This window comes from Staurois parvus, unplaced genomic scaffold (genome assembly GCF_062004578.1).
Source record: "Staurois parvus isolate SC_StPar_1 unplaced genomic scaffold, SC_StPar_1.0 ptg000226l, whole genome shotgun sequence".
In the NCBI taxonomy this organism is placed as follows: domain Eukaryota; kingdom Metazoa; phylum Chordata; class Amphibia; order Anura; family Ranidae; genus Staurois; species Staurois parvus.
The window spans coordinates 5,799,952-5,820,270 of NW_028318022.1; the positions used below are offsets into that span (position 1 = coordinate 5,799,952).

Genomic DNA, 20,319 nt, shown 5'->3' on the forward strand with positions numbered 1-20,319 from the left:
TAACTAGCTGTGACATAGACTTGTGGCTACTGGTGTTGGTAACATCACAAGAAGTTATTCATTTGATGGCAAAATCTGAAAACTTTTTGAACTTCTGGACATTTTAGATCCTGGTGTTTTTAAATGGGGTGAATTAAATAGCTTCCATATTCCCACTGTTTCTACCTGAATCTGGTGAAATTAAGTCTTTAGTCACATCTTCAATATAGTCACATCTTCAATATAAAAGCATTGTAGGATCACAATGATCACATTTTAATTGCACTGGAGGTGGATGCTTAAGTTTTTCATCACAGTCACTCTGTGCACTGAGACTTTTCTAAAGCTTCACCATCTCATTATATTTGCTAAACTTTCTGTGTCCTCCACAAGCTGTCACTAACTCCTTACTGAGTCAGAATATTGTTAGAAATGTCATTGGGAGTTAGGCAGAGTGTGTTTTTGTGCCTGTTACCAAGAGTCTGAGCTATAAATAAAAAATAGAAGCTATGGAAAAATCTAAAATTTAGGCCTAGTTTCCTGCTTTTCTCTGTGTGGTATAAATACATGTGTAGTGAAGAATTACTCATGATTTACTTAAAAGTGTCAGGCCCTCATTCATTCACTTTTCTTAATGTAGCACCCTCCTAGTGTAGCTAGGGGGAGCTAGACCCCAGTGATTAGCCAGGAGCTGGTTAATAGCTCAGGTGTGATAGCCAGAGGGGTCAAATTGTGGTCAGGGCTGAGAAACTCTGCAGGCCAGACCATCTGGAATTTCCTCCTGCTCTGAGGAGGTGACGGGCCTTGGAGGCAATGGAGGCAGTGGGTGGATCAGAGGAGTGGTTGGCTGCACTCTTGAGGGACCTCAGCGAATCCAACAGAAGGCTTGGCAAGGGGCTTGGACTCCCTAAAAGTGTAAGAGTGTGGTGGTGGGAGAGGTGTAGAGAGTTGGAGGAAGTTGTGAGGCTGGACATGGAAGACTGCCAGGAGGCCTAGTGGGTTGGGGCCTGCCTGCAAGCCTGGAGCTGGAAAGGAGGAAAACTCGAGTGAGGACCACCAGTATGGCAGGGATGGAGCAACCCAGCTGATAGGACTGGTAGCAGCAGCCAACCCGCAAGCGGTACAGGAGAGGATCTGAGTGAGTACATCTGCACCCCCTAGACATAGAGGGGAAGGAGCACTCTGGTAGGAAACCAGATTAGCCCCCTACTAATGACTTTTAGTCCTCAGTTAAAGGGACAGGAGCCAGATCCCCTGCTCAGGAAGAAGAGTCTCCAGATTGCTGTGTGAGGAGGAGTTCATCTAGGGTCTGGGGTGATACAACTAGGAGCTTCTGGCAAGTACTCCAACAGAGACTGCATCAGAGGTGAGAAGCTTGTGAATATTTCAGGAAGCTGCCCTCAGATATTGGTTCCTTTGGGCATCCCATACCCCCCTTACCCTATCCAAGTTCTAATCCCCTCAACAAAACAACAAAACCAATGCTCAAGGACTGGTTTCTGTCTCCAAATGCAAGCTTGTGTGGAAAATGCTGAATGACTGGCTGTGCAGGAATATAGGGGGACCCAAATTTATCAGAAATCCCTAAGGGGTTAGTGCTACATTTTATTTTTTATTGTTAAGGGTTCCTCTGCCTATGAGATGATCAGACTTACTGCCATTAAGGTTGCCTGACTCCTGGTACCCCCTTGGTGTTTGATATAGGCCATATCCAGGGCACTGTCTGAATGTACTCTGATCAGGTGGCCTTGAAGTAGGGGGGCCCAGTGAGTCAGGGCTAGTTTTATCATTTTAAGCTCCAGGATGATGATGGGGAGATTGGCTTACTTGGGTGACCATGCTCCATGAACTGTAAGAGATTGTAATTTCTGTCATCTGTTGCCATCACCATCCATAGGTGTGGTAGAAACAACTTCCCCACTGTCTCGTCTGGACTGGAAATCCATCAAGCAAGGGAGTTCCTTGCTTGGCTGGAGAGGCATATAGGTAGGTTGAGAGAAGGATCATTTATTGTTTCCTTGAAGAAAGACTTTTGCCTGGGCTTCATCCTGTGTCCAGAATGAGTCCTAAGAATTCTATGCAATGGGAATGTTGGAGAGCTGATTTTTAAAAGTTGAATTAAAGATATGACGCACCTGAATATTCTTTTTGACATTTGCAGATAGTTGAATAGGAAATGAGTCCTTCAGAATAAATATGTTACTTAAAAAGAAATGTGGACTCTTAAGGCACCTTGTACACATGGCATAATTCTTTTAAAATATACATTTATTTTAAATATTCTTTAAAATAATTGTGTAAAGTGACCATCTAAAAGCACTAAGAAAACATTGTATTTACAGTAAATGCAACAGCAATACATCCCTGTTTAAGCCTTTACTTATGATCAGCATCTCATCTTGTCCTTATTTTTTTAAATTACTCATATTTTGTATAGGTACATCAAAAGCTCATCTAGATGCTGTTCCCATAGCAAAAGTCCTGTTGTCATAGACTTCACCTCCATTACTCTCCTGATAAAGCAGAGATAGGAGACTCTGAAGCTTGTTAAGTCAAGCCTATCCTATTTCTACTATGGAAACAGAATCTGGATGAGCTTTTGATATATCAATATATGAGTAGCTTTAAAAATATGGATATGATGGGAGTAAAATTCTGATCACAGGGGAAGGCTTAAATGAAAGAGATATATTGCTGATCAATTTAAATACAATGTTTTCCAAGTGCCTTTAGATGAACATTTTTCTCCATTATTTTCATTTAAAAAAAGAAAGAAATATTTTAAAGAAATTATGACTTGTGTACATGTGCCTTAAAAAGTATGTATTTCTCTTTGCCTAAAATACCAATATTTTTGGATTTGGCACTTTTCCACCATCAGACAGTTATTATAGGAATATCCTTCAGAAGAAGGTCAGCTAGGCACCCTGTTACCTGAATGCCCTTAATTCATAAGAGGGTAAAAAGAGGTGCAAGTCCCTTCATGAATACTCTGGCTGCAAAGGATAGATTAAATTGCAGTGCAACAAATTGGAAGTTTTTGTCTCCGACTGTGAATCACAGGAAGCATTGATGAGGCAGGTGAATGGTAATATTCAGCTAAGCATGGCTGTCTACTAAACAAAAACTAAATATTCCTCTTATTTCAGAGAGGCCATAACCAACCTTGAAAAAATCTACACAAGAACTTTGGAATGTGAAAAAGGCTCTGTGTATGAAGGTAAAAAACCTTCAGTGTGCAGCTCCCCCTCAACCTCCTCAATACATATCTTAGCCTGATCTTGATCCAGTGATGTGCAAGAGAGCATCGTCTCTCCCTCCTCATTGGCAATAGGGGATCATGGGGCCCCTGTGTCCTTGCCCAAACTCAAAAAAGCCTATGAAAAAGGTACCAGGGGCATCTCATGGGGCCCCCTACTGGCCCCAGGCCCTCAGGCAGTCCCCTAGTTTCCAAATGGTCAGTCCTCCCCTGGCTCAGACACAGCAGCTAGTGAGGAGGGAGCGGTATTCCGGAGCGAGCACGCATGAGTGCTCCCAGAGCAGCACTCCGTGATTAAAATATTAGCTTGCAGGCAGTTTATTATACCTACTTCCTCCCAAGTTGTTGAATTCAAGCCAGTTCCCTGCAACATAAAGAACCTACTTAGCTAAGCCTTTAGTAGAAGGTTAGTTATATTAGGTGAGTTGCTGACAAGCTTAAATGCATCACTTTGCTGAGAGAAATATTAACAGTTGTACCAAAAGCATGTATTCAGTATATATGGTTAAAAGTGCTACATAAACCCTTCTTATATATCAACTTCAAAATCAACATAGTTGATTTTACCATAGGGAAGCCTCAAACACTGTAAATAAAGCCCAAAGTTAACAAATTAAAATGTTTTCTCTGTCTAATTATGGGAAAATGTTTGACTTGCATTTTTCACCAAGATTTCAAAAAGGCTGCTTTACTAAGAGCCATCAATGTACTAAAATTATACTTTTTTACTCATTTTAAAGACCTAATTATACAATACATTTTGTAAAGTGTATACTTTCTCAAAATGTAACAAACTTTATTTTGAATTATTGCTACAGTCTTGTCTTGCAAGATAAAACGGGATTCTGGATTGTTTAATAGCTTTTTTCCCACAGTAGTATACTGTAATATATATACATTGTGAATACCAAAGCTCCATATATGTTGTATATCAATTGTAATATTTGTCTATAAACCCCATATGTGAATACTGACACATGAAGTGCGGGGAGTAGTATGTAGTACCTAACAAGCAGTACCTGTAATTGATCCATCTAATATGTGTTGGTTGCAATAGCATAGAGAAAGATGGGTGAAAAGAAAAACACAGTACCTATGGAAGTGATACAGGACTGTGAATAATTAGACTTTGGGGTAGATTTACTAAAACTGGTGCACTCAGAATCTATTGCACTCAGAATCTGTGCATGCCATAAAAGCTGTAGTTTGGGTTTTGAACAGTTAGTGATTTACAGAAAACTTAGTAGTAGTTTTGTGTTAACAATTGTGTTATTGTAAAAGTAATCATAAAAACACATAGATAGATAGATAGATAGATAGATAGATAGATAGATAGATCGATATATAAAATATATGGCCTCGTATACTGAGACATATGGTCTCATTATGCTCTAGGAAGTTGGGAACGTTTTGACCTTTGCATTCTGTGGTGTGGCTCAAACCAATTTTGACTAGTTTTTTCAAACCACTATATAAATGCTTGTAATACATAAAGTTAGTTGGAGTTTGACGCATATTGAAGTATGGGTTGCGGGCTGTAGTCTGCAGGAACTCGAAGAAGGGTTGAGAACTCCCCCTGGTCTGAAATGATGCTGTATTTATGTATTTTTATCATCTGTAATACCTCTTTAAAACAAGCTAGGTAAATTATTTTATTATACATTCAAGTATGTCTGAAATTATTGTACTATATCAGCATATCTGAAAGATTAAACATAGGAACTTTTAAATAATAAGGCTAACTCAGGGGTGGACTGACAACTCATGGGGCCCCTGGGCAATAGGGGATCATGGGGCCCCTGTGTCCTTGCCCAAACTCAAAAAAGCCTATGAAAAAGGTACCAGGGGCATCTCATGGGGCCCCCTACTGACCCCGGGCCCTCGGACAGTGCCTGAGTTTCCAAATGGTCAGTCCGCACCTGGGCTAACCCTTTATTACAGCAGCACTCGGGCAAAAAAACCTGGAAGCTGAATTTTTTCTATCCAGAGCTGCACCAGATTTTGCACTCTCCAGTTTTAGTAAATAATCCCCTTTGTGTTTACCGACTGATACAGTGATCTCTGTCATGTATTTGGAATGCAAATCAAACACAGGCCAGTAAAATCTTATTGACTTTAACAAAGCAGTACACATGGACAGGCATGGCTGCATTTGATGTGCTTTGGTTTGCACTGCATTTCTTTGGACACAAAGGGGTTGATTTACTTAAACTAGAGAGTGCAAAATCTAGTGCAGCTGTGTATGGTAGCCAATCAGTTTCTAACTTCAGCTTGTTCAATTAAGCTTTGACCAAAAAAAAAAAATGGAATCAGATTGGTTTCTATGCAGAGCTGCATCAGATTTTACACTTTCCAGTTTTCGTAAATCAACCACATGTCCTATTGAGGTAAGCTCGTATTGCAGGAAAGGCAGGTCAATATGAAATATTTCCAACAATAACTAATCAGACGTTAAAAGTTTTTATTGTTATCCAAAGTCCCTAAATCCTATACAGTCACTTAGATACAAATGTGAGTATAAATATCACCAAAAAGACCTACAGTAGTAAGTATAAATTATTGTGTTTTAGAGTGGGGAATAATTGCAATGTCTGTTAGATCTTTTTGCTGTCTACATCACTGACAGGGAGATTTCCACTGTGTTCTGTGTGGTAACCAAGACAGGAAGTAGGGGAAAATCTCATCAATGAGGGCATTCCTCAAAGGATAAGTTCACTTTTGGTAATATGTGACATGTTACACCCATACTGTATGTAGGGTGTAACATGTTAACAAAGCTCACCTGCCCGCAACCTCCCCCCCACCACATCCATTGTTGTGACATCGGGCAGAGGAACATCTCCCAGCACCTGCTGTCCTAATTTAAAAGGAGTGAGGACATGCGGGGCTCTGCCCACATGGACGTGTCATTTATTCACAGAGTCCTGTGGATGAACTACAACTACCATTTTCCATTACGGCTTGTAGTTCGCAATGAACTGCAAGAGTGCTTGTGAGCGCTGTCATAGATCATAGATCTTCCTGCTCTCCAGTAACTAACTGCCCCTATGGGAGGTACAGGCATACAGCTATACTGAGAGTCTACAGGAGCCTGGCATTGCACCCATTATTTACTGATTGTGGGTGCAATGTTCCAGAAAAAAAAGGTAAACGCACATTTTTTTTACTTGCAAAAATATATGCATTTATTTATTTATTCTTTTTTTAAAGGTGAACTTAACCTTTGACCCTTTCTCACACTCATATACACAATTTTACAACTAGGGGTGATCAAACTGAATAGAAGGCAAATCCATGAATTGTGGACTTTTTCTATTTGCTCAGATATGTTCATGCAAATCTTTTCAGTCTGCAGAGAAACAGAAAAGAGTTCAGTCTGGTTGTCTGAATCCTGATTTGTATGTTTCTCCAAACATCAGACAGATTTTTATTAAAATATTAAGGTGAATTAAACATTTTCTTGAAGGAAAAAATCTTTGATGGCTCCAACCCTAAAATGTTTGTGGGGCCCACATCCATAACAAATGTGACAAAAGGAAGGGTGGACACTGTTCATACCAGTCCCCAGGAATTGAACAAAGATGATGTTTTCTAGCTAGCCTCAGCTGTCATTCCAGCCATGCCCACTGACGCGTTTCGCCCCACCCATAGGACGTTTGGTCACATAGACCTCTGTGGCCAAGCCTCCTATGGGCAGGATGAAATGCCAGCTAGGACTGGAATGAGCGGCGTCCACCCTTCCTCTTGTCACATTTGATATGTCTCTGGTATTACTTGGAATGCTGCTCCCCTCTCTGCTTCTGCCGGCGGGGTGCTTACATATTCTGTCCAGCTTCGAGCAGCACCATAAGCCAACTACAAACAGGTTTGCCCACATCGATAAGTTATATATGTGGAAAGAAAGGGAAGGGAGAGAAAAAAACCCTCTATATCTGGACTTTTAACATGCCCCAAAGAACAGCACACAAAACAGTAATTGTAAAAATATAATTCAGGTGCAATATTCAGGTGAACTAAACATTTTCTTGCTCATTGGACAATTTTTTGTCCAGGAAGCAGGAAAGTAAACCAGGAAGCTGAAAATCTGAACCAAGAAGTAGTAGAGTCATCCTCTTACCTGTACAGTATGGCAGGTATATGAATCACGGTACCAAACATGTCATGCTTACCTGCTGTGTGCAATACTCCTCTTTTTAGGTCCTCTGCCGGCGCCCCTGACTCCTCCCCCTGCTGAGTGCACCCAGAGAAAACTGTTTGCTCTGGGGGCACGCTGGCTCCCAAGCCGCCTCATCACGACTTAGCCCCGCCCACCACTCCCTCCTCACTGGCTGTAATTGACAGCAGCCAAAGGCTCCCGCTGCTGTGTCTCAGCCAATGAGGAGGGAGATACCTGAGAGAGCGTCACTCTTGTGCACATCGCTGGATCGAGATCGGGCTCAGGTAAGTATTAGGGGGGGCTGAGAGGGTAGCTGCATACTGTAGGTAAAAAAACTTCAGTTGTTACAACTACTTTAAGTCTCTGAAGAGTACATATTTTCAATAATCTTTGCAAAATAAACTCTGTATTACCTGCTGCTATTCCTATGTTAATCTCTTCTATAATGTTGTTCTGCTCAGTAATCACGGATCTATAATACCGCTACACTTTGTTTTAGTCCTTTAGACCTTCCTCGAGGTCTAACAGCTTTTGAGATAACAAGTCAATGTCATCAGTATTTGCAAGATGCTGTGATAATTGATTGAATATCGTACTACCAAGTTTTTTGTTGTCTACGTCCATCTCTAATGACTTTTTCTTGGATTACATTAAAGAGCGAATTTAAGAGCATATAAACCTGTTTCAATTTTTGCTTTACTTCAATCTCACTTTAGCATTCTGAGCGATCATTCAGAGAAATCGTATGAGCTTAGCTGGAACATTAAACATATTCATTGCTTATCTTATGAACATAATCTTGGCTAAAATCTTTTTCACATTCTGCTTTATCATGTTGTTTATATATTGGACTAAGGATTGCTATGCCCCATTGCTCCAGTATTTCTTTGTTTAATGTTCATATTAAAGTTGTGAACAAATAAAGTTGGTTGATTTTCTTTATATTAAATCATTTTAGCAGTAATGTTGTCACCTAGAACTTTAGGGTAGAGGACAGAACTGCTTCATCACTTATCGCTTTACTGTTTAATGCTTCTAATGCTTTCTCAACTAACACTACTCTGCCCCTGGTTTTATTTTCCATAATCGTATTACCTGAACTGTAGATACCCTCCGCTCAGTATATGGTATTTTTCTCTCTATATTCAGGGAACTATGAAAGCACTATACCCAGGATATAGTCTTTTCTATCTATATTCAATGGACTTTGTAGCATGCCAGATCTAGGGGGGTGCTGGGGTGGGCTATGCCCCCCCAGGCCAGCCACCTAATGGATGTTTTGCCTAGCTACTTCCCTCTAACCCCGCACTCAGCACAAATCTACAAGGAGAGGGAAAGCCCGAAAAGGAGGAGTGGCAGAGAGGAGAGAGTCTGTAGCTGGTGTGGGTTGTGCTTTCCCCTCCTATCAGAACAGCGTTCCTCCGTGTGGCAGATAACACAGGATCACTCTTCTGTCGGGCTGCACACATGGTTTGATTATCCGCTCCCTATGTCCTCCAAGGGCTACTCATCACCCAGCAGCAGGACACGTGGGTGGGAAGCGGGGGGATTGTGGGGAACGTTTGTGCTGGGAGGTTGTGAAAAGATGGGGGGATTGGCAGGGGGGAGTTCTGCTAGGAGTGGGGATTTGGGTAGGGATGGAGGATTTGTTCAGGGAAATGTAATTTTTAGGGGGTTGTGCTAGGTGGAGGGATGGGGGGGATTTGTGCAAGATGGGAGAGGGGGATATGGGCTAAAAGGAGGGATGAGGGTGATGATATGTGCTAGGAGGGGGTTTGGGGGTATTGAGCCAGAAGGGATTGGGAGGAATTTTGAGCTGGAGGTTTGTACTAAGGGGGGATTGGAGGGATTTGTGCTGGGGGAGTGATTGGGGAGAATTTGTTCTAGGAGGGGGGATTGGGGGGAGGGGATTTGTACTGTGAGGGAGGGATTGGGGGGAATTTTGTACCAGGATCGGGTGGGGGAATTTGGGTTAATAGGGGTGACTGGGGGGGGGATTTTGCAATTTGGGGGGATTTATGATAGGAGGAGCTAATTTATGCTAGGACGGGAAAATTGTGAAGAAAGAGAATGTGTGCTAGGAGGGGTGGTTTTTTTGGGGGTGATGGATATTTTTGCTAGCAGGGGGGAATTGGTGTGGGATTTGAGCTGGAAGGCAGGATTGGAGGGCAAATATTTTTACTGGGAGGGTGGATTTGAACCTGGGAGGAGGAGGATTTTTGCATTTTTGGGGTAAAAGAATTTTAGCTTGCAGATGGAATTTATGCTTAGGGGGATAGTCTACTAATTAGTGCAGTCTTTTTTTTTTTGATAGGGAGGAATTTATGCTGAGACAGGATGTTTACACTTCAGATACGCAGTTTGTCATCTTCACTCTAGGCGCTAAATGACCTTGTCCCAGCACTGCCTGCGCTACACACAACGCACTCAACAGATATCCTCCTCCCCACACAGTACATAGCTTAGATCGGATCCCTTACAGACACAGCCTCAACCTGCATAGTGTATAGCTGGCTGCTATGTTTGACCTGTGAAATTCCCAGATCTGAATGGCAGCACAGCTGCGGTAGCCAGCTACAAACTGCAGATCAAGGCTATGTCTGTAAGGGAATCAGATCTGAGCTGTATCTTGTGTGGGGAGGAAGAGATTGGCTGAGTGCCCAGGCTATGTGCAGTGAGGAGATGGGAGTAGGAGCTCTTCTGAGTAATCTGCCACCAGTAAACCCAGTCCTTTTCTCTGTTGACCCCTGTACCTTGCTCTGCTGACCCCTGTCTTCTGCCCTGATAACACCTGTTCTCCATCCTGCTGACCTCTGTCACCTGCTCTGTTGACCCCTGTCCTCTGCCTTACAGACCACCTGTACACTGCCCTCTTGTACACTCCGCTGCTGACCTCTGTCCACTGCCCTGCTAACTCCGTGCACTGCCTTAATAACCCACTGTACACTGCCCTACAAACTAACGGTCTCTGTACTCTGCCCTAAAAACTGCTGACCCTATTCTCTGCGCTGCTGACCCCTGTACACTTCTCTACTGACTCCAATACACTGCCCTGCTGACCTCACATCCTCTGCCACCCTGACATTTTTTATTGCACCCCCACATCGGACAGCCTAGATCCGACCCTGCTGTGTAGGCACTTACTAATGATTAGCCTGCAGATAATACAGCAGTGTAAAATTACAGGAGAATTTTAAAGAACAAAGCTAAGCCAAAATTTACTAGAGAGAAAATGCACAGGCTAGGTTTTTACTACAAGAATTAAAAGAGTCTTAGTAAGGAATAAAAGGCCTAACTGGTGATTGTTTAACTTTTTGTTTTCTACATGGACAAGGAGTGTGGTGAATGTGAATGGTACAATGGGAGGTGGTTTACGTGCACACTGATCTTGCACTTATTTCACTCTTTCAATTTATCATGCTGTGAACAAAAGACATCCCCAAGGGCAGATGGTCAGTGACAAAGAAATGCTGCACTTTAGGCAACTTCACACCTATGCAGTTTGCTTTTTTCCATTTTGAAGTGCCTTTTGCAGTTCATTTTGAGTTTTTCTACACGTGTTTTGCTGCGATTTTTGCTGCATTTTGTTCAGCTTTTTTTTTTTTAAGTGGAATTTTTTTTGCTGGGCAAAATACAAATGCAAAACGTAAAATGGGGCAAAATCGTGGGAAAAACGCACTACCATGCATTTCAGTAGATTCTTCATTGGACTCTATTGTAGCAAAAATGCTGCTTTTTGCTTTTAAAAAAGTCCCTGACCCTTTCCAAAAACACAGCAGATCAAAAAAGCATAGATGTGAACATGTTCCATAGGAAACCATGTTAAATGGACTGTACTGCATTTCTGCACAAAGCACTAAAAAACGCATTGGTGTGAATGCAGCCTAAAGCAGCCCAAACTTTTAAAAAACAAATGCCCTATCAACAATAAAAACAACAAAAGAAATGAAAACTCCAAATTGCAATTACTGAAAAAAAAGCCTGTGTTTTTTTCTTAAGGAAAGCCTTGTTGAAAATATATAAATAAAAAAAAAGAAACAGTTTAACCAAAAATAAAGACCCTATTAACAAAACATAATAAACAATACACTTTTAAATGACCCCCCCCCCCTCAAAAAAAAAAATCACACTCTCACTCAGAAGCCCATTTTTTTCAAGACGCTTTGCAACAACAACAACAAAAAAATAAATACAGTGGACAGGACAATGGCTAAGACTAACTTTTGATTTCAAATTAACCACAAAATTCAATCAAAGTTAAAAAAGCCCTGAATAATAGGCAAAAAAGCAAAGGGATTGGTAGCCCAAAGAGTTAGCAATCAGACAATCAGAATGAAATTACAATATTATAAATGCTTTAATCTCTCCCTATGCAGTTTGACACCTTTCCCCACCCTAATCCTGCAGCAGCTTCCAATACACTGACACTAAGGGCTCGTTCACACTTGACTGTTTTACCAATGCTTGCCAAACGCCCCTATAGCATTTGGCAAGCGTTGGTCCGGCGTTTGCGAAGCGTTTTTTAATGCTCGGCAAATGCTCCGCAAACACCGCATGCGCGGTTTAGAGGAGGTTGCTAGGCATTTGCAGAGCGTTAAAAACGCCCCACAAACGCCTATGATGAAGTTTAAATGGTGTTACCGCTCCGCCAACGCCCCGCAAACGCCGGCCGGGCATTTGCGGAGCGGCACCATAGACTAGAATAGGAAGCTTCAACGCCTCCTGACTCGACCAGAGGTGTCCGTTTTGCCGCGACGCTCCTGTTAGAACAGCACCATGTGCTGCAATGTGCAGAATTGTCCGAGGCGTTTGGGAAGCGGTAAAAATGCTTCTTAAACGCCTCTCTGCCGCCTGCACACAACACTAGTGTGAATGTAGCCTAAGGCTGCTCTTTGCCTCTCTCCTTTTATAGTGAGGGGACTGTCTTATTCAATAGCCCTCTAATTGACGCTTCCTAGCCTTCTGGTCATAAGTTTAAAGGTCATAAGGTGCAATATGGTCGTTTTTCATAAGCATTGGTGGCGGCATCCATGGCAGCAATGACCAATTTTTTGTTTATCGGCCGACAATATGGCCGATAAACGGCCCGTCTATGGCCAGCCTTACCGGTCTGTCTTCTCTTCTGCTTATGTATTTATTTATTTATTATTTTTGTGCAGTGAATGTGGCTTTTCTTTGACACATATCTCCCCTGAACCCAGGACCGCTGATAAGGGGGTACCACCAGGCCTCCTTTAGGGGGCCCGATCTAGTCACTTTAACAGGGGGGCTCGTCCAGCAGCAGCTTCAAACCTCAATCTAGTACACGTGTGTATGAATAATGCGAATCTCTAATGTTCCCCTGTGGTTCCCACATAGTAAATTGAATTCCCTGGACTAAGGGGGGGGGGGGGCATCAGTTCCTCCAGAAGGGCCTGGGACACTGTAAGGTAGAGAGACTTTTTTCTCTTTTTTCACACAATATCCAGTGTTGCATATGCTAGATAAAAGCCGGCTCACAGTCTCTGCTGCTGGCAGAGTGATATCTTCCTCACTGCCAGCTGAGAAGAGGGCAGGCTCTGGCTGAGGGAATCATTGGAATGGCAGAACTGTGGCAGGCTCAGGAGGAGGATTAACCCTGGAGGGGAGCGTGACGTCACACAGTGAGTGACAGTCATATCTGGATAGAATCCTCACTGTGTGTTAATATCAGCATTACAGTAATCACACAGCAGGAGCTCTATCATGGCTCTGGCACAGTGTCACATGGCTGTTGGGTGCTGACTTTGGGGACACAGCAGATCACATGACTAGGTAAAAGATCAATCACAGTGGCCTTTTACCACATGATCAGCTGTGTCCAATGACACAGCAGATCACAAAGTAAATACAGTTGCCGGTGATTGGCAACACTTTTCTCACGCTGTCACAGTTTGAGGGAAGTACTGTCGATAAACAGCGAATGTCACAAAGCACATCTGCACTGATAATCAGGGAACTGATTATCAGTGCCCTGATCATCAGTGCCACCCAGCAGTGCCCATCAGTGCCACCCACCAGTGCCCAGCAGTGCCACCCATCAGTGCTGCCCAGCAGTGCAGCCAAGCAGCTGCACCCATCAGTGCTGCCCATCAGTCAAGCCAGTCAGTGCCAATCATCAGTGCCACCCATCAGTGCTGCCTATCAGTGCCCATCAGTGCCACCTATCAGTGCCCATCATTGCTGTAAATCAGTACAGCAGCATCAGTGCTGCCTCATCAGTGCAGCCTATCAGTGCTCATCAAAGCTGCGTATCCATGCCACCTCATCAGTGCCCATCAGTGCTGCCTATCAGTGTAGCTTCATCAACGCACATCAGTGAAGGAGAAAACTTACCAATTTGCTAAATTTTATAATTTTATAATAGAAACCATGTTTTTTTTGTTTATAGTGCAAAAAATAAAAACCCCAGTGGTGATTAAATACCACCAAAAAAAAGCTCTATTTGTGTGAAAAAAATTACAAAAATTTATATGGGTACAATGTTGCATGACTGCGCAGTTGTCATTCCAAGTGCAACAGCACTGAAAGCTGAAAATTGGCCTGGGCAGGAATGGGTAAAAGTGCCCAGTAGGCAAGTGGTTAATATATTTGATATGCCTACTTTGTTGTTTTTGGTTCTATGGATTTTTGATTCATACTTTTTGGTCCGAATGCAGGACTTTCACATATATATTGTTTCTCTTCACATTAATTTCGGTTGGAAATATTTTTCATATTTGGGGACCTTGATATTTATATGCTTATTCTATATTATTATATATCACTTGAAGACAAAGCTGCATTTTGTTTTGAGGTGGGGTCAGGGGTTTGGTCAAGAGTAGGGTCAAAGGGGGCCCCCGTCAGGTAGGCTGTGCAGTACCCCATGATGTCTAACAGCGGCCCTCCGTGCACTTGTTTATCAATTCCCATTAACCAAGGACTTGTTTCATTCATTTAACTATATTTCCTTCTGTGTTTCCTCTGCTCAAATCTGATTTATTTTACCAAAATCAGTTAAAGTGTATATTACCCAAACATTTCTATTCCTGACATTTTATTCCTGATATTTGTCTGTTGTACCATGTACTAGTATGAAAAAGTATCCTGTTCTCCTTGTATTGCTTCCATTGTCTAAAATGCTTTCCTATTTCAAACTAACCATGCTATCCATAAGAGCACATCCATCCCAGTGTGGTCAGTTTTCTAGATGTGTTGGGGCAGCCTGTCTGTCCTCCAATGGTCAGACTTGTGCTGACACGTCCCCTGCCTAACCATTCACTGAGAAGATCAGTGTACTGTGTTTCTCCACCTCAGTTATCTAAGCCCCTTATGTAGCTGAGAACAGAGATTATGTGACCACTTATAAAATAAGAAAAAATAAGATATTTATATATAGAGTATACAAAAACGTTTTGTCTTTCAATGCTATTTCAAACTGAATGGGTGTTTTACAAAGTGAGGATTCACATATACTTTAATTTCCACTTTCTACTGCTGAGCTGTTCCTGCATACTTTTTAAGATTTAAAGTGATAATTTTAAATTAAGCATCTTGAGGTTAGACCAGGCACTTTGACTTCTAAAATAATGACATCTACAAACAGTGTTTCTGAAAGACAACAGGTGAACCTGTATTTTCCTCATTCAGCTCTCCTTTTCCCAGTCTGATTATTGTTTTCTCCACTTTATAACATGATCTCTTTACCTCTCCTTCCAACCATAGAGTCCTCTCTCTCTAAACTCTCATTCATTCACCTGTCCTCTCTACTCCATAGCATATACGTACATACACTATATTGCAAACGTATTGGGATGCCTGCCTTTAGACGCACATGAACTTTGATGGCATAGTCTTAGTCCATAGGGTTCAATATTGAGTCGGCCCACCCTTTGCAGCTATAACAGCTTCAACTCTTCTGGTAGAGCTGTCCACAAGGTTTAGGAGTGTGTCTATGGGAATGTTTGACCATTCTTCCAGAAGTGCATTTGTGAGGTCAGGCACTGATGCCAGATAAAAAGGCCTGGCTCGCAGTCTCCCCTCTAATTCATCCCAAAGGTGTTCTATCAGGTTGAGGTCAGGACTCTGTGCAGGCCAGTCAAGTTCCTCCACCCCAAATTTCTCATCCATGTCTTTACTGACCTTGCTTTGTGCACTGGTGCACAGTCATTTTGTAAATGTACATCCTTCCACTGCAGTTTGCAATTAAATGCTCCATGCTGAACAATGACCTCAGCCACCTGTCCAGCCTTTTTCCACTACTGGTCCTGGTGGAAGCATGGAACCCTTGCCATGCACATAGCGCTGGCTCCAATGTGCACTTGACTTTAACTCTTGAACTTCCATATCTCTGTACAGGATGGGGACCTCTGCAGCGCAGTTCCATTCTGGTTGCTATGGGGGATGGAATGCAACATAGGGAGTGCCAATAACATCTCCTTCATGGCTAGAGGCAATACCACTTATAACAGGTACAATTTTACAACAGGCTGCTTGCCGACTGTACTGTTCATTACTCATGGCAACACATGTATGGCTAGAATGTCTCTTAACATGCTGAATCTTTATATCTCATGTGCTAGTGACTCAAGCTGTAGACTAAGTGTGCGACAGTGCTGGTTACTTGCAGTGTACCCCTTTTAAAGGACTTCAGACCAGGCAGAAGGCAATATTTCAACAATTTACTGTAAAAAATCATACACACAACAAAAGAGTCCAAAGCAGACAAGACAGTCCAACAGAACTTCAGTAAAACAGTCATTATCCCTAAGTCCCTAGTCCATACTCCTAACCAGCCTATGTGCTAGCCTGCCGTACCTGCAGAGGTAAAGCCCATGTATCAAAAGGTCCATGGTTGTTTGATAGTGTCCAGCAGCTGGTATCTTCAGGGCAAACCCCAGGTTGAATGGCTCTCACATTCTTTGGGCTCATAAGAGGCTGTACCCCTCACGGGGCATGACTAATGGACCAGCCACAAGACTCTTGGGCTTCTGTTAGGGGAAATGGGGAAGAAGACCACCCTTCGACTTGGCTCTTTTTATATCCACAGGAGCAGTGGGTTGGACCCAAAGATCACGCCAAAAACCAAAGAGCCAAGAAAGCCATTAACCCAAACCCTCCTGTTCGGACAGCACCTATCTAACTAATTTCAACCTTCTTAGAAACAGGCAGCACCTCGTTTAGTGTTCTAACAGCACTTATTCTTTTAACTCAGCAGCCAGCTCCCACAGCAGAAACATCAAGAAAGAGACCTGCACATCAGTCACATTTATAAGGGTCTGTGGTCAGCTGAGACTAATAATGAAGTTTGGCAACCAGGTAAGACATGGACATGGGAACGAATGTTTTGCTCTACAAAACCTGTGGGCTTCAGGTCCTAGAACAGAATGTCCTAAGAGTCTGAGTTTGTTTTTTCCACATTGGTCATAAGCCCTCAAGCCCCTCATCATGTGTATGTGAGAAATCTAGGTGACAAACACACACCATTCACAATTCTGCCAGCCAGTATTGTATATACAGTATCAATCTCCTTTGCCTTTTTCTTGCTTGGTCATTTACCTGCAGTATCAGTCTGACCTTGCTTTTTTTAATTCTAAAACAAAATGCTTATGCCTTAGCCTAACTGCAGATTTATTTCTTTGATTGTGTAGTTATAACCCCCAGAACAATAACATCAATACATTTAGTCTAAAATATCTGCAAATATGTAAAAGCAGTCTAACAAAATATTTTTAGAAACAAGATATTCCTAAAAAGAAAACAACATGTAATAATACTTTTTATACGTTTGCATATACTGTATGTAAATACAATCAATAAAAAATCATATGTTTGTATATGTTCGAACAATATGTAAAAGTCCTTGTCAATGTTTTTAACTCTAAAGTTTTCATTAAAAAATGGAGACTACGGTTGGATCAAATCAACACACATTACTCAGATATGGTCCACCGTTGTCACCATCAGAAAACCCACCCTGAGAAATGTCATGCAACCATTTCTGGAAAGCATGCATCTAGCCAGAAAGTGGCTGCAAGAGGCTGCAAAATGTAGACAGTACTGAGATGCAGCAAGAGATAAAAAAAAAGTGAAAAGAAGAATTGTATTTATGTACTATTAAAAAGCAATTGTTTATGGCACACAGTGCTGTAGCAAACTAGTTATGATAGTTTATTGTGTCCTGAGCAACAACAAAGTAAATGTGCTTAAACCCAAAAAGGTAACTTTGATACCAACAGCAGGAAAAATGTCACCACTAAAGATATTTGCTTGGCACATAAACAATGTATGCTTGGCTGAAACAAACATGAATCTTTCAATAAATATCTTTTGATGTAAAGGACTTTTATAAGCAAAATTGCTGTATGGTTGTATTTTCTATGGTATTTGGCTAATAAACATTCATTAATGATTTCTAGGGTTAATCTCTGCATCGTAGTGTTAAATAAGGACTATACAAAATTAAGCTGTTTAGCATTAACTGGTACAGTATGGTAAGTGTGCATACTTTTTTGTCCATGAGATAGATTATAGTGTGTCTTACCTGAAGGTAATGGCATGGTCTCAGGGAGGATTTGATTTCCTGATGGACAAGAGGTTTATCCAAATTAAGCGATGATTTCCGATAGGCTTCTTTTGCTTGACTAACAGTAAGTGTTGACCAAGAACTTCTCTTCATATATTTACCTTCAGGTGTCATTGCAAGTCCTTCACAAGCTGAGCATTTCATGTCATTGTTACTCTTAGAAGTCTTAAGGGAAAGGTCTCCAAAATGTCCCTGCAGAGATTCAGGATAGCAATGAGATATGTGGTCTACATGATGCCTATTCATTACACTAGGTGTTCTATAAGTGCTATCACTGTCCAAATTATCATCTGAACTCCACCATCCTGTCATCCCAGATTTATGCTTGTTGTCAGGTTTCCGCTCCTTACTTTTACTCCTTTTACTATGTTTTGAGTAATGGCCATGATGGTGATCATCACTGCGACTCTCTCCTTTTGTCCCATTAACATTACCTTTTGATGACCCTTCTAAAGAGTGAGATTTAGTAAAAAGTTTCTGCACAGAATGAACAAGATGACGTATTCTCCCTGGACTTTCCGTTCGCTGTTCTGTCGCAGTGGATGTCTTCTGGTACTGTAAAGTATGAAATCCATCTCTGTGCAAAGGAAGCTGTTTTTCAAATTGATCCAGTAAGTTTGCTGGAATCCGATTTATTTTACTACTAGTAGTATGTGAGACAGCACAGTCGTCTCGGGTTTCGAAATGGGAACTATAGTGCATTCTTGGAAAAGTGCTACTTGACATATGATCACTCATCATCACAGGCATCATCATGCATTCTGAGTGGATGGAACTCCGCGGAGAACATCGGTGGTGATCCATCTGACAGCTCTCCGTTGGGCTAAGTAAATATGATTGCCTAGGTTCTTGTCCATGGTGCCCATGGTCATGTACATGTTCACAATCATCAGGGGATGCTAGGCCACAAGTATGACCAGCGCATAGCTGTGACTGATTCCGACTGCCAGATAATCCTTTCATATTCCTAAGGGTAGGAGAGTATTTTTCTTCATTGAAGTGCTGGGTAGGTGACCATGAGTATTGCTGTTGATCTGGAAAGAAACATATTGTAAGTTCAATGGATTTTACCTGAATAACATGTTAATATATGAGCATATCTAAGCCTATGACAAGATTATCTAAAATTATTCTACGCTAATAACCACAATGGATCTTGAAAAATTATAAGGTTGTGAGACTAAAAAAGTTCCTTCACTTGCTCTGATGAGTCCTCCTCCCTGGTTCTACCCCTCCCCCTTTACAATATAAAACCCCCCATTTATTTTGTTGAGGTTTATTTTTTTTTTACCTTTTTCTTCTGACCCTGCCCTCTACCACCATTCTTGCCTAGGCAACAATGACATGTCCTTTTCTCCCAGCCTCCTGGGGTATCTACATTACATATCCCAGGAGGCTGTCAGAGTAAGATAAATAGTGGCTGTTGGCTAGCACACATCACCCTGGGCCCAATGCCTGAACATGGAAGATCCAAGTATATACAGTCCAATAAGAGTGCCAAACAATCATCCAAGAGTTTAATGCTTTTAGTGATAAATTTGGTTTATAGTTGAAAAAATCCAATGCGCCAAACAGATTCTACCTTTATCAGGGCTTTAAGAGTTTTGCTTTTCTTGTGATTTACTGCTAACAATTTCAGAAGAGCAAGTTAAGCTAGTGTTAATGAGTACAGCAAATAACCTGGGCTGACTGCCTGAACCTGGAAGAGGAAGCAGGTTTGCAATGATAAAGTTGGACCAGATGCGGACTGTCTCACCTGTGCAGTGGATTGCAGCAGAACAAAGCCGAATCCACTGGGCAGGGGAGTATGTAAAACAAGGACAACACTGCATGACAGGTAAGAGGGGGTTGAAAAAAAAGGCAGGGGTAAATAATGTTACTCTTCAAGTGGGCACAGGATCTAGGCCCAGTTATGCATGAAGAGTGTTTTGAAGCACTGCAAAAATACCTCAGATGTTGATATCACCTCCCTTCAGACTCACACAGTTGTTCCTATTACATAGGGTAAATTGGACTCCTTAAGATTGTATTGCTTTTCCCACAGAGACTTTTTTTGTGCCCTAGGTGCACTTCAAAACAGGGTGATCTTTTTCACAGGTTCTGGAGGTGCCCAAAGATGGTCAGCTACTGGCAGGAAATGTTTGGCATTGTTAACGGACTTTAACATTGACTGTTCTGTAAATCAAAAAGGTTATCCTGGGAATTTTGAAGCTTCCCTTTGATGACCATTACCTAGAACTAGCAATATATAGAAAACTGAGTTTGGCCAGGAAAACAATAGCACAAAATCGGCTATTACCCCCTACTACACTGCTTCTAGACAGACAAGGTGAACTCTCTCCT

General features: G+C 41.9%; 1 protein-coding gene across 5 annotated transcripts in view; it reads right to left on the reverse strand.

Moving 5' to 3' along the window:
- The window catches only part of DLGAP2 (DLG associated protein 2), a 1,035,006-nt gene that overhangs the window by 171,925 nt on the left and 842,762 nt on the right, over nt 1-20,319 (reverse strand). For all 5 annotated transcript variants that reach the window (XM_089679530.1, XM_089679529.1, XM_089679532.1 and 2 more), the window contains one exon: nt 17,935-19,010. In XM_089679530.1, coding sequence (XP_089535656.1) covers nt 17,935-19,010 — 1,076 coding nt within the window. The remainder of the gene's footprint in view (nt 1-17,934; nt 19,011-20,319) is intronic.